Genomic DNA, 14415 nt, shown 5'->3' on the forward strand with positions numbered 1-14415 from the left:
CTCTGTGCATGTGCATTAATTATATATATATATAATATACACACGTTAAACAGAACTGATGTATATGCATGTATATATACATACATGTATAATACACACACATTAAACAGAACTAATATATATATATTACAGTTCGCTGTTTTTATTAATCTTCATGAATTCTTTTCCTAAAAGATAATCCAAAAATTACTTTAATAAATATCTTTATATAGTCAAACTCTTTGGAGAGTTAATGCTCAGTCAATAAAATTTGGTAAATAAAATTACTTTAAAAATAAGATAAAATTTAAATTAGAATGAATAATCACAGTATTGCTTACTTAAATGCTACTTCTACTCTTTTTCATACTCACTGAATACTACTCTTTTTCATACTCACTCAGTTTTTGCTAAAGATGTGAATTTAGATTTGTTTCCCATTTTTCCTACCTTAAGTACAATAACTTCTTTTTTAATATAACTTTTGTTGATAGTTTGGCTAATAAGTTTCATAATATATTTGCTAGTATGTATTAACTAAAAAAGATCACTTTTAATTTCAGGTAACTTCAAGATACCAGCTTATTTCTGTAATGCTTTCATCTCAAGACTTGATGTTTGGAATGTCTATCCTGATGAGTAGTTTTATTATTGTAACAGTTCTTGAAAATTCATCAAAATCCAAACACCTTCAAGTTAATGGCATTTTAAATTTGATCACATACTGGTTTTCTTCCTTTATATATGATTTCAGTACTTATATGCTGTCTTGTATTTTTGTATTGTTCATCTTCATAACCATGGAAAAAGATGGCTTCTTCACAGTTGAACAGATAGGTATCAAAGTTATCACAAAATTCAATTCATACATTTTATAATTATGTTATAAACTAATTTATAATCTTAATTTTAGCACTGTTTTAAAATTATCAGTATGTTTTTAATGAATACTAATTAAAAGTAAAATATAAATATATTTTACTTTTAATTAGTATTATATTTACTTATATGCTGTCTTGTATTTTTGTATTGTTCATCTTCATAACCATGGAAAAAGATGGCTTCTTCACAGTTGAACAGATAGGTATCAGAGTTATCACAAAATTCAATTCATACATTTTATAATTATGTTATAAACTAATTTATAATCTTAATTTTAGCACTGTTTTAAAATTATCAGTATGTTTTTAATGAATACTAATTAAAAGTAAAATATAAAAATGAGGTTAAGCAATTGATTATTTGAAATATGACACTGGAATCTTTAATTAAATTTAAAAGTTCAACCCACCTTGGCTTTTATTTTAAATAAAATCTTATATATTTTGAAAATATCTGACACAGGCTTTGCTCTATGAAGGAGCTAGAATAATTTGTGAAACAGTTTGATTTCTAGAAATATATGTTCTCTAAAATAAATGCTCATCTGAAGTTGAGTTCTGCATTATTTTTATTTTAAGTTCAAATGCTTTTTTTACACCTTTTATGACAATGAAATGTAATTCTTTTTTAAAATTTGTTTAAATGAAAAATTTATAGAAAATAAAAGTAAATATTATGTCTATCTAGACAAAACATTTTTAACTTTTGTTACTAGTCATTCAAAATAATAATAATATAACACTAGTAATTATTTCTTGTGCAAAATTTTAATTTAGTTAATAAACTTTTAATCATTTAAGAGTAATATTGATGATTAAAGTACTCCATAATATGAAGTCCATGCTCCATCAGACATGTATGACTGTAATCTCTCTTGTTTTCAGTATTTCCTCTCTTGCTCTCGTAATCTGAACAGATAACACAGTTTTTTTTATTTTCTGATTTCCAATTTACATATGATACATAAAACACAATTTATCTTGCATCATTATCAAAGTAGTGTAATTTGATGGGTGTAGTTCTAACTTAAAAAAAATTCACTATACGCTGAAAATATTGAATTTCTGATGACCTAGGATAATTTGATTTTACTTCTTCATTGTTTCCTGAACTAAAAATTGAGTTTACTGTGCAAATTTCCAATTTCTTTCCCCTTCAAAAAAAAGTTTTCTCTGACATTTTTGCATGAAGGAATATTTTGTATGACATGAAGGAATTTGTGGTAGTGGATTGATTTAATACATGGAGGAATTTGTAAATGCACCAAAATATTTGGTTCATTCTATCAAATTCATTCATATATTGGTATCTCTCACTGGCAGAAGTATGTCAACTTTGTTATTATGTTGCAACAGGCTGCATATGAGTCATGCCATGTTCTTAGATTTATTATTGTTTTCTTGCTCCTCTAAAAAAAAAAAAAAAAAAAAAAAAACACAGATGAAAAGGCTGTTAGCAATTACCTTCTGGAACAGAGTCCAGAACTTGTTGAAGTAAATGTGTGACTGTATACTGACAAGAAACTCTAGGATTATAAACTTTTCTCTTGTAAGACTTACAAATTATAGCTGAATATTTATATATTGCTAGTTTGAGAATCTGTCAAGACATATAGCTGAAGTCTTCATTTACTTATTTTTTTAGTGTTGTATGCTATAAAATTAATTTTGAATTTGATGACTAATTCATCAACAGATATTTTGTTTCCCAAAGTGAAGTATTTTTTTTTTTTTTTTTTTTTTTTTTTTTTTATTTTTAATTAAATGTATTTTAAAAAGTTACTGTGTTTGTTTACTTGGTTAGTGATTTTTGTTAGTCCTGAGGAGATTTTATTTATTTATTTATTTTTTAATGCGCAATCAAAAAAATTTGAAAACATATATATAATATATATATTTCCAGAAAAATATGTGCATGTCTAAAATTCTAGACCAAAGTATATGTTCCTCGGTTTATTAAAACTGAACAAAATAGTATAAAAATTGTAAAATATGCATATCAAGTGATTAAAAACTGAGATGTATATAAATTTAGTCTATTTATTTTGCTGTAAAGCAAGCTAATACTTTTTTGTTGCCAGTGAATGCAAGGATTTGTATACAGCTTCTAAATGCATTCTGTATATCATATACACATATTTCTAATTCAATTTATTTATCAATAAGTTGTTCAGAATCAATCAATTTATCAATAAGTTGTTCAATGAAGCTAGCTGTTCAGTAAAAAACCCAGATTGCATGGGATTGCACATTCAACCCAGAGTTGTGGTAGCAGTTTAATGAAACTTCTAGTATATAAAGAAGATTTAGCCCATGCTCTCTGAGATGCGTAATATCAAGTCACAATTGCTTTTTAGCTTTATTAAGGGGGAAATATGAGAAGTTTGTTGCTAGGTAACAATTTGTGAAAATCCCTTCAGTCACTTGTTGAAATATACTGTTCATATTTAGAAGAATTTTCACCTTTGCTTGTTTATCTCCAAACCTGATAGATAGATTTTAAGGAAGTCTGATATTAATACAGGTTGATATAATGCAACAAAATGTGTCATACAAAAGTCATGGATACATTATGATCATGCATAAGTCTCATCAGCACAGGAAGGTCTAAAACAGAACTTTGCAAGATTGATATGACTTCATACTGGAAATGAGGCAATGTATGCATCCCTGTGGCAGGCTGTCCCACCGCTGTAGCAATGCTGTGTTTTAGTTTTCCTAGAGGGTCCTATACTATAGGGTTTGAGGAGCTAAAGGGAGTTTCAGTTGCCCACTATTAGCAACCCAGACGTGCTGTATAAGGTTTAAGTAGAGCGATTGGGCTGACCAGTTAATATTCTCACTTTCCAGTTACTATATTCATCTTCCAAAAAAAAATCATCCATCAGATCAGTCCTATATGATATTCTGCAATCACTGTTGACCTAAATAAATTCACTGGTGTAATTGCAAAACTATGAGTTTAATATTATCTAATGTGAAAATGTTTAAAATTTAAGTCTTATTTATTCAATATTATAAAAAATATTGGGGTTTTTTTTTATGAATTGTTTTAAACAACCTATATGTAGAACAATAGAGAATCTACTACTTTGGAGCAACAGCTGCTAAGAATAAGTGCAAATAAGATAAAAAATTTAAGGTTCATATTAACTGAATGTATATACAAATTAAAGATGCAATTAAATTGTGTTTAACTTTTACAAAGTATGATAGAAAGAAGACTGCTTGTATTATAAGGTATTCTCCTGCCTTCTTAACATGCCTTTGTGGTATAGTGGTCAGCACGTTGGATGCAAATTCGAGAGGTCCGTAGTTCTTCCGGCGATGGCATTGCTCATTTTCATGTATTCTGCTTCAAAATAACCTAATGTCTATACAATATATCATACAGAAACATCATGTTTTATTAAAATATTACAAGGAATACTATTTTGTATGGTATTTTACTAAGCCTTTATTATGAGATTCAGTATTACATTTTTAACAGTATGTTAAGTTGTCATGTCATAGAAACAAAGTACATTTAATCAGACTTTTTAAATTTCAATTTAAAATTTTATTAATTATTATATTTTATAATTATTGTTGAATAAAAAATATTCCTTTTTATTCCAATTAAAATTAAAATATGAAATAATAAAGTGGAATTTTCAAACATAATTGAAAAATAAAATGTTATCACTAGTTTTGGGATTTCATATACAATGATCTTTATACAAAAGTGATAAAATAATATTAGTTTAAATTTATGTGCAATATCCTATATATAGGGTAGTAGTTTTTGAAGAGCTTTAAAATACAAAGATATATATATGTGAAATGATCTGAAACTTAATGGTGGCGAAATAGAAGCGCAGCGAAAAAACTTGATCCATGTTAAAGAGAAATAAGTTGAGCCGAATTAATTTCCTTTTTTTCTTTAGGTTCACATTTGTGGCCACAGTTCACTTGGCACTTCAATCGTGCCTATTTCCAGAACAATTTTAGATACTATGGCGATAGAAGCGAAAATAGACGATTGCAGCAGCATCTTAACAGGATAATAGCTAGAAAAAAAGGGAAGAGTGTCACAATACTTCAGAGGAAGAAGGGAGGGAGTTGAAAAGTTTCAGTTCTGAGTTAAAAAAGTTTTGGTTTACAATTATTTGATTGGGCAAGAGGTATCTGCATTAGGCATTACTTAATCACATGATTAATTTGAATGACGCAGTTTAGACTTAACCCCTTCGCGCCGGGTAGTGCAAACGCGCGCTTATCGCAAAGGCCGGCAGTGTCTTATGTGAGCGTCTGTCCAGGGCCGGGGGCTTTTTTGCTATTAAGCCTAAATCCATGAAATTTCCGAAGTATCAACACATTGTTTAGTAATGCTCTATAGAGTATTTAAATGGCTTATGCTTTATAGATATTTTTATATATACTTTAATTATTTATAAAGTCACTTAATTATTACTTTAATTATAAAGTCACTTAATTTATAAAGTTTAATTCCATATCGCGACCATTTAGAAGGGATGGATTGGTAAAATCCAAGTCTTCCTTTCCACAGTAATAAACTATCATCTATTGATATATTCCTCTCAGGGCTGTAAGCAGACTTGAAATTTTCAATTAATTTATTTAAAACTGGTTGAAGCTTTCCGATTTTTTTGGCATCGCTGTTAGTAAAATGTAAACATCTAAGAATTACAACGTATCGATTACGACTCATTACGCTATTAAAAAATGGCGTTGCAAGCATGGGATTCATTGAAAAGTACATTTTGATTGTGGGTTTCTTTATAATACTCATCAAAATTGTTAGAGCAAAGAAAACAAACATTTCTTCCACTGTAACAGGTAAATACTTCGAAGAAGTTGCTCCAGATTCATCCTCAGGATATTTACTCCTCTGATACAGATTAGTCTCTTCAGTAATTAATTTCATTATTGTATCATCAAAATAATACCTAAAGAAATCAATTTCTTCTTCAACCGAATTATCCACTTTAATTCCAGGAACAGCTTTAAATGGTAATTCCGATAAATTTTCTATTGTGGATGACCATGGAGAAGTACTTACTTTTGACGTACTCGGCATACATATGTCCGAAATGTCCTCATCATCATTAGATTCACCAGATTCTTTATGATCAGAATATATCATAGTATCACTATCACTACTTTCATAATCAATATCTGAAATATTTTGCATCATTTCTGCTATTCCACGCTCTGTTAAACATTTTCGACGCTTCGACATTGCAACGGTAAAAACAGAAAGAATTCACGTCTAACAAGATCTAATTATTTTCTAAAAACTGAACTGCAAACCGAAATACCCAACGCTTTAGCGAAAATAAAACTTCTCTACTTACAATAAACAACTACCACGTGCGAATTTAAAGAGACGTCATAAATCACGTCATTCGGAAACATTTATTTCCTCTTTTGTTTATATAATCAAAAACACATGTATGTGAGTCATGCTTCTCTCATTTCGAGTAGAAGGTCTAATGTACATGTATCTGAAACCATATGGACATACAGTGCCATCTTGTGGCAGAAATTATAGTTTTTAAAACGTTCCAGGACACTGGCACAAATACGTGACAGTCGGGGCTGAACGGGAAAACGCTCTGGCTTGCCTGCGTGTTGGCCGGGAAGTGAGTGTGTTCATTGCTGGCACGTAGACGCGACAGTCGGCGCGAAGGGGTTAAAGTGCGATTTTTAAGACAGATAGATGAAGTCTCCAAATTAAATAAAAATAAAAGAGGTTATAGCCAATTAAATTTAGAAGTTTACTTTCATATTTTTTATCTTGCACATTCCCACCTTTCAAAATGAAAAAGGCGGAGCAATAGAGAAACCTTTTTGAGAGAAAAATCATTAGAGCAGCAAAATATGAGAGATATAATTTTGAAAATACAAAACATGAAATCAACTTTTAAACAATTAAAAAATTATATGTCATAAAGTTTTGAATTCAGTAATAATTAAAAGCAATACATTCTTTTAAAACAATTGCACATTTTTTAAAGTCCCATTAAGATTTGAGTCCAGTCTGTAAAAATTCTTATTTCTGGAACATTCACATCACAATTTTGATACTTCAGGAGAGCATTTCCAAAAATTGACGCACGGTATCACAATTATAAAAATTGTATATACCCTTTAATTATTATGGATAATTATAAATATTAAAATTTTACACCATAATAATTTTCATTTATAAGTAATACTTTATCATTTGTAATAGCATTATTGAAATTATGGTTTTTACTTTTATTATTACATTTTACAATTTTGTTATTTTGCACAAACTGCAAGACCCCACAGCTTTCTCGTAGTACATTCAGCTATTTGGGCATATCCACTTTAACGAACTCATGTACAAAATTGTCATGAATGGTTAGTCATTTGCATTACAACATTCCATTATATTAAAAAAAATTACACTCCATTAAATGAAAAAATAAAATTCTTATATAAAAAATTAAATAAAGTGGGAGCCTTCAAAGTTTATATTATACGAGGTTAAAGGAACAATTAATGCAGAGGTAAAATGGGCCTCTGTTTCTGAACCAATCACCCTCAGCATGCTTTATATTTATAATACAATCGTTGATAATTCTAACATTCATTTACCATAATTCCAAACAAATTTTAATACATTTTTCTCTTAAATTGAATTCAATTCTCATATAAATTTTATTACAGTTATTCAGTTTCTTGAATCTTTGGTATTTCTGTATTAATTTTAACAATATTTAATATTCTCCCATTCAATAATTATTTCATTTATATTTTCATATATAAATCATTCTCAAAATTATTAGAAATATTGTTTTGAGAAATTTCTCAAAATTGTTTCTTATAGTGTTAAAATTCGAATTTTTAAACAATAATCTTATTAATGAAATAATTCCAAAATTCTTATCATGTTAGCAAATTAATTCCAAAATTCTTAGCCTTAATTTAGCATTTTTAACAAAACTTATAATTACTAACAACAATAAAATTTAACAATCTTCTCTGAATAAAATCTTAAAATAATTATACAAGGGGTGATCAAATGAAAAGGTACGAAATGACGTAAAAACGTAACAGTTGAATATTTGCATATTCTGCCTTGGGAGAACGTAGCAATACATCTCGGGATGTGATTAGAGTCTCTGACTGGGATTGGAGCATGCGCAGAAGAGAGCAGAAGTTCTTATCAAAAGTGGCGTCCAAATGATGCGGCAGTCCATATGAGGTCAGGATGGCGTTCGCATTGCAAAATTCACTGACTGAGGAGCAGCGAGGTGTTATCCGATTTCTGACAGTGGAAGGTGAGAAAACAGCAGCTATTCATTGCCGGATGGTGACAGTTGACGGGGAGAAATGTGTCTCTGACAAGTCTGTGAGAAAATGGAATGCCCGTTTTTGTGCAGGCCGTGAGAGGGTGGGTGATGACCCGAGACCAGGCCTTGCAATCACTGTCATCACGAGCGATCTCATCGACAAGGTGGACGACCTAGTGAGAAGTGATAGGCATGTCACATTGCGAATGTTGGCAGTGAAGGTGGATGTCAGCTATGCAACCGTGTGGACAGTTGTTCACGACAGGTTGCGATATCGGAAGGTGTGTGCCTCTTGGGTTCCGAAGCAGCTCACCGACCAGCAAAAGGAACTGCATATGGAGTTATCACTGCAACATCTGTTTCGGTATCAGGAAGACCCCACTTTCATGGAGTGGATCGTCACAGGTGATGAGACCTGGTGCCATCACTATGAGCCAGAGACAAAGTGGGACAGCATGCATCGTCACCTCCCCCTAAAAAGTTCAAAGCTGTGCCGTCAGAAGGCAAGGTGTTGCTCACCGTCTTTTCCGACATTCAAGGTCCGCTACTTGTGAAATTCCTCAAGCACAGAAAAAAAATTAACTCCGATGTGTACTGTGAGACACTTCGACGCCTAAGCAGGTCCATCAAGAACAAAAGACCAGGGCTGCTCACGGAGGGTGTGGTTCTGCTCCATGATAATGCGCGTCCACACGTCTCCAGAGTCACACACATGGAACTGGTCAAGTTCAAGTGGGAGACGTTGGACCATCTGCCCTACAGTCCGGACATGTCACTCTGCGATTTCCATGTGTTTGGTCCACTGAACACCTGAAAGGGAAGCGCTTCAACTCAGACGACATATTCAAGGACGCTGTAAAGGACTGGGTGTCATCACAGCCACAGGAATTCTGGGAACAAGGAATCCTGCGGCTTGTTTATCAATGGGATCATTGTGCTCAGGCCTATGGTGTATATTTTGAATAAAGTCTACATTTGTAGCCACCGTGTCGTTTCATACCTTTTCATTTGATCACCCCTTGTACATTTTAATTTGAATATTTTCATAAAGTAGTGCTGCATTATATTTTCAGATTTCAAAATGTAACCAATTATTGAGTAAGTTATTTATAATGATGGAGATGGAGAGATAAACTCAAAAAAAAAAAAAAAAAAAAAATTTAGCATGCAAGATCAAAACAGATTTTTTCAATATCTTCACTTGTTTTCCTCGATGGAAACAACTTTAATTTGGAACCGAAGAAATTAATCACACTTCAGTACCACTTTTGATAGTATTTCACTTTCCAAATAATATAAGCACTTTTGAAGACACCGTTAAATCATTTTCGTACTTGTTGAAAAACACATTATTTATAATGCTGTTAAAAATAAATTTTCGTGCACCATACATTTGATGTTACAATGACCTTGGCCTGATTTGTAATTCTGGTAGAACTGAACACTTTCTTTTTATTTTATCCATTATTTAAACAATGATAGGTTAATTGAATAAACTCTGCATTGGGAGTTCCATGCACTCCAGACATCCCTGTAGGCTCTGAGATGAAACAAAAGATCTAATAATAAATGTGGCACAAACTTGCATTAAAATTTTCGGCGAAACAGGACTTTGCCCATGATTCATTGTGAACATAGAATGGCAAAGCCATGTAGATTTCTTCATAATTAGAACTGACCAAATAAATTTTTCGATTTGAGTGTTGAAACACAGATACACATCCTGATCAACTAAATGAAATGATTTGAAATTTGGTGGTGGTGTAATAGAAGTGTAGTGAAGAAACTTGATCCACATTAAAGAGGAATAAGTTGAGCCAGATTAATTTCCTTTTTTATTTATATTCACATTTGTGGCCACAATTCACTTGGCATTCGAATCCTGCCTATTTCCAGAACAATTTTGATACTATGGCAAAAGAAGCGAACATAGAGGATTGCAGCAGCGTCTTAACAGGATGAAAGCATAAGCAAAAAGGGAAGAGTGTCGCAATACTTCAGAGGAAGAAGGGAGGGAGTCGAAAAGTTTCACTTCCGGTTTTAAAAAGTTTTGGTTTACAATTGTATGATTGGGCAAGAGGTATCGGCATTAAATGTTACTTAATCGCATGATTAATTTGAATGACGCAGTTTAGACTTATAGGGCTATTTTTAAGATAGATGGATGTGTTTGTGAATACAGTAAGACTCCAAATTAAATAAAAATAAAAGAAGTTATAGCCTATCAAATTTAGAAGTTTGCTTTTATAATTTTTATCTTACACATAATATTGTCTAAAGAGATAAGCATTTTGATTATGCTGAATTTAACTTTTTTTTTTTTTTTTTTTTTTTTTTTTTTTTTTTTTTTGAAGTGTAAAACAGATAAACTGAATTCAATTCCCCCTCCCCCAAGCTTGATGGATAGCATTTGCATTAATACTGCTTATGGAAAAAGAAAAAAAAAAAAAAAAAAAAAGACAATATTTTCAAATGAATTTGTATACATTTACTATGCAATTTCCTATACAATGTGGCCCACCAGCGGCTGAGCGGTAAAGTCGCTGCACACTGGTAGTTCGGTCCGAGGTTCGAATCCCGCGAACGGGCTGGCTGCATGGGCATTTTCGTGGTTTTCCCCATGTGTAACATGTATACGAGCCAGTTTCCCTTAGAAAGTCCTCCACGAAAGGCATCCCTCCCCTTAGGCAGATAGCCCTAGTGTGCTTTGCCATAATTAAATACACCATACCACACCACCTATACAATGTGTCACTTTCATCTAACCTATTTCTTATCTTTATTTTTATTTTATTCATTCTGAAAAAAATTCATCATTGGTACTTTTGGTGGTATAAATATTCTATTCTTGAAGGATAAGCTAAGACTTTTGAGATCCAGTTTATTTCAGAGAAAAGTTCATTTTTCGTGATATCAGCTAATGACGCTGCCTAACTTCTTTTAGTACTTTCCTAATCAAATAGTATAAATTATCCATGAAATGCAATTTTTTGTTTCTAACTGAGATTAACATATGTGATAAACTTTCCTGCTTCTCTGAAAAGTTCAGAATATTATGCAAAAATAATAATAGTAAAGTAAATAATTTTAAATAAAGCATCATAATTTCAGATATCAAACAAGGTATAAGAATATGAAACTACAAAACAATTACAGTTCTTTCTAACTTCTATTCAGCATTATTGAACAACTGTCTACACTTTTGGGCATGACTTTTCTATCGTCTTATGTATAAAATAATTTTAGGATGTTTCCCCTTAAAAGGTCTCTTGTGAAAACATGCCTTATTTGGCTGGTAGGATTGTCTTCACAGAAAGTAGTGATACCTACCTTAATAGCCCTAGTATTTTTCCTATAATTAAATAATCTAATTAATTTTAATTCAAAAGTACAGGCTTCAGATCCAAGAAACAGTAATAAATAGCATTAAATTAGCATACCTTTAGAATCTTGTGCTTAAAAAAAGACAATCACAGGACATACCAAAGTAAAAATTTAATTTGTTAGTACAGCTTATTACAAACTCATTAATTATCTATAAAGGTTATAATCTGACAGAACACTGAAGTTAAGTATCACTATGGACAACCTCGTGAAAATATATAAAAAGTGTTATGAAATGATGTAACAGGATGTGTGTATTGAGCTTGGTTTGATATAGTCTATTAATGCCAAGCATCACCCAAAAGCATGCAGATTGATAAAACTATATTGAGTAGATCTAACATCCGGCTAGAAAAGCATAAATTTGAAAACTATGTATTTTTAATTTGCTTAAAATATAAATTTTTAAAATTCCATTTCGTTTGTGTATGTTTTCCTTAAATAATAAATATTTTAATTTGTATTTCATTTGCAGGTCGTTTACTCCTCCTGTTTGTATGCCATGGGCTTTGTGGTTTATCTTTTGTGTATTGTTCTACATTTTTCTGCCAGTCTGTATCTGCTGCAGTTACTCAGGTTTTCCTAAAGTATATAGGAGGTGAATCAAAATTAATTATCATTATTTGATTATTGCTAAATATGTAACAGTAATGTTGTCTTTGTGTACTGTAGTTTACCTGTATAATTAATCAGTGTTTTTTCACATCAAACAAATGTTAGTATCTGCAACCTAAAAAATAATTTAATACTGAATTAGACTTAAAAATTCATATCTTAATAATAATAAGAATATTTGGTGAATCAGAAAGTAAAATGTTTCCATGAATAAAATTTAACAAATATTGTACAATGAACTAATTAAAACTGTCTTAATTAATTCAAAATGTTTAAAATTATTTTATGATTCAGTTTATTAATTCAGTGTGTTTGTGAATACAGTAAAAGTCTGATAATCTGGCATCCAGTGGTTTTGGCACACTTTGTAATTTGGCATTCTTTTCACCAATATTCTTATATAAGATGTGATACTATTAGCATTAGTAATATTCAGTAAGGTTCAGCAGTTGCTTCACATGTTTTTGCTATTTCCTTTATTTCTTTGTTTGAAATTTCATGTCTATATATAACTTGCTTTCTTTTTTTATTTAAAATGTCTTCAAACCTTTATAAGGGAATAGAATAAAAACATGTGACTTTAAGTATTCACCAAAAGCTGAATAGTATTAAAGGAATAGTAGGAAAAAATTGTATATTGGAGAAATAATAAACATTACCTCTACAGTTATTTTTTTAAGAGCAGCATCTATAAAGCAGCTAGACAGTTGAACTTCATTTAAAAAGCATTCATCGTTAGCAGTAATGATGATTTCAAAGTAAAAACTGATTAAAAATAGCTAAACTGTGAATAAATTGATTTACTAATATATTTTGAAAATTAATATGTGCCTTACTGCCTACTCGTCAAAAGAGGACCCAGAAATTTTCACATCATTGCATAAATATTTCTCCAAATATGATCAAATGTGGATAGAAGACAATCCATTTTATGAAAAAGTTGGTGTGAAAGATTATGGCTCTAAAGTCACTGGATTTTATACCACCTGACTTTTTTCTGTGAGGTAATCTTAAATGAAAGTCTGCAGTCATAAATCACATACCCTAGACCCATCCAAGCAGTAACACCTGAAGTTCTGATAGGCAGATTCATAACTTGCAACATTCAGTTGAACTGTGTTTAAAAGTTGGAGAAAGTCATTTCTAACCTCTCTTGTGATTTACTGTTATTTTTCACTCATATAAGTATGTTAAAATTTAATTTCATTTACTTTCCATTTACCTTTTCTTTACACAAGAGTTTCTGGTGCCTAATGTGAGTGAGCTATTTGATATTTTCTTGCTCCTCACCACATTCAACAACAAGAAAAAGTATCACTTTTCAGCAATATACAACTTTAAACCAATTATCTGGCATGACTGAAGTACCAACTTACCAGAGTAATCAGACGTTTCCCATACAGTATAAATTATTTCAAGTAAACTAGAAATGAATATAACTATGTCTCTCAATATGCTTCCTTAATCAGAAAAATCTTAATATTTGTAGAATTTCATTTTAAATATGAAACACATTAAAAAATTCAAACAGGAAAGAGTCGTCTGTGCCTACAAACAGAAATGTTATTTTTAGCCCAAAAGGAGGATTAGTCCCGAATGAGGTATTAGTCTCGAAATGGCATTTTCCATGGAATCACTATAAACAGCATATCACTTTTCAAATTGTTGCCAATAAATATTATCACCTTGTATTACATCTAAAAAAATTAAATAAAAAAAGAATCTGCATGAATATGTGCATGTTTCTTACATTGTAAAAAAGTAACAGTATCACATTTTGAATGAGCCATCACATTTTGAATAAGATAGTCCTCCACCCAAACTTGGGCACTTATCTGAATTGAACTTGAAACAATTGCACTTGGAAGTCCGAATTTTGAATTTGTTTTAATATCTATTTCAAAGTTTATAAAATTTTAACAAATTCTTGATCAACAAAATCAATGATTTGAAATAGAGCACTGGCAACACTGTAAGGGGGCAGAAACATTTTTATTTCCAGCATGCAAGACTTTCTATCAGAAATTCTAAAGAAATGCTGTTTATAAATATTTTGTGATTTTGCTGTTGAATAAAATTTTATGTGCTGTAAGTGCCAGGAACATGATATTTAATAAATAAAGTAAACACACAAAACATAATTATGAAAAGACAGAGAAAAGCATTTTGTAAACCCATCTTAGTAAGAAAACTCAACATTGATAATGATGAACTAAGAAAGATTGAAAAAA

The 14415-nt window shown here is 30.8% G+C and overlaps 1 protein-coding gene across 1 annotated transcript in view; it reads left to right on the top strand.

The window, feature by feature from the left end:
* LOC118199529 (phospholipid-transporting ATPase ABCA3-like) overlaps positions 1 to 14415 on the top strand; it is a 384844-nt gene that overhangs the window by 162916 nt on the left and 207513 nt on the right. The window contains exons 17-18 of the mRNA XM_085817060.1: positions 543 to 816; positions 12045 to 12167. Of these exons, the coding sequence (XP_085673186.1) occupies positions 543 to 816; positions 12045 to 12167 (397 nt within the window). The remainder of the gene's footprint in view (positions 1 to 542; positions 817 to 12044; positions 12168 to 14415) is intronic.

Source organism: Stegodyphus dumicola, chromosome 5, assembly GCF_044657685.1.
Source record: "Stegodyphus dumicola isolate Sdum_Otavi_A_Nest chromosome 5, ASM4465768v1".
In the NCBI taxonomy this organism is placed as follows: domain Eukaryota; kingdom Metazoa; phylum Arthropoda; class Arachnida; order Araneae; family Eresidae; genus Stegodyphus; species Stegodyphus dumicola.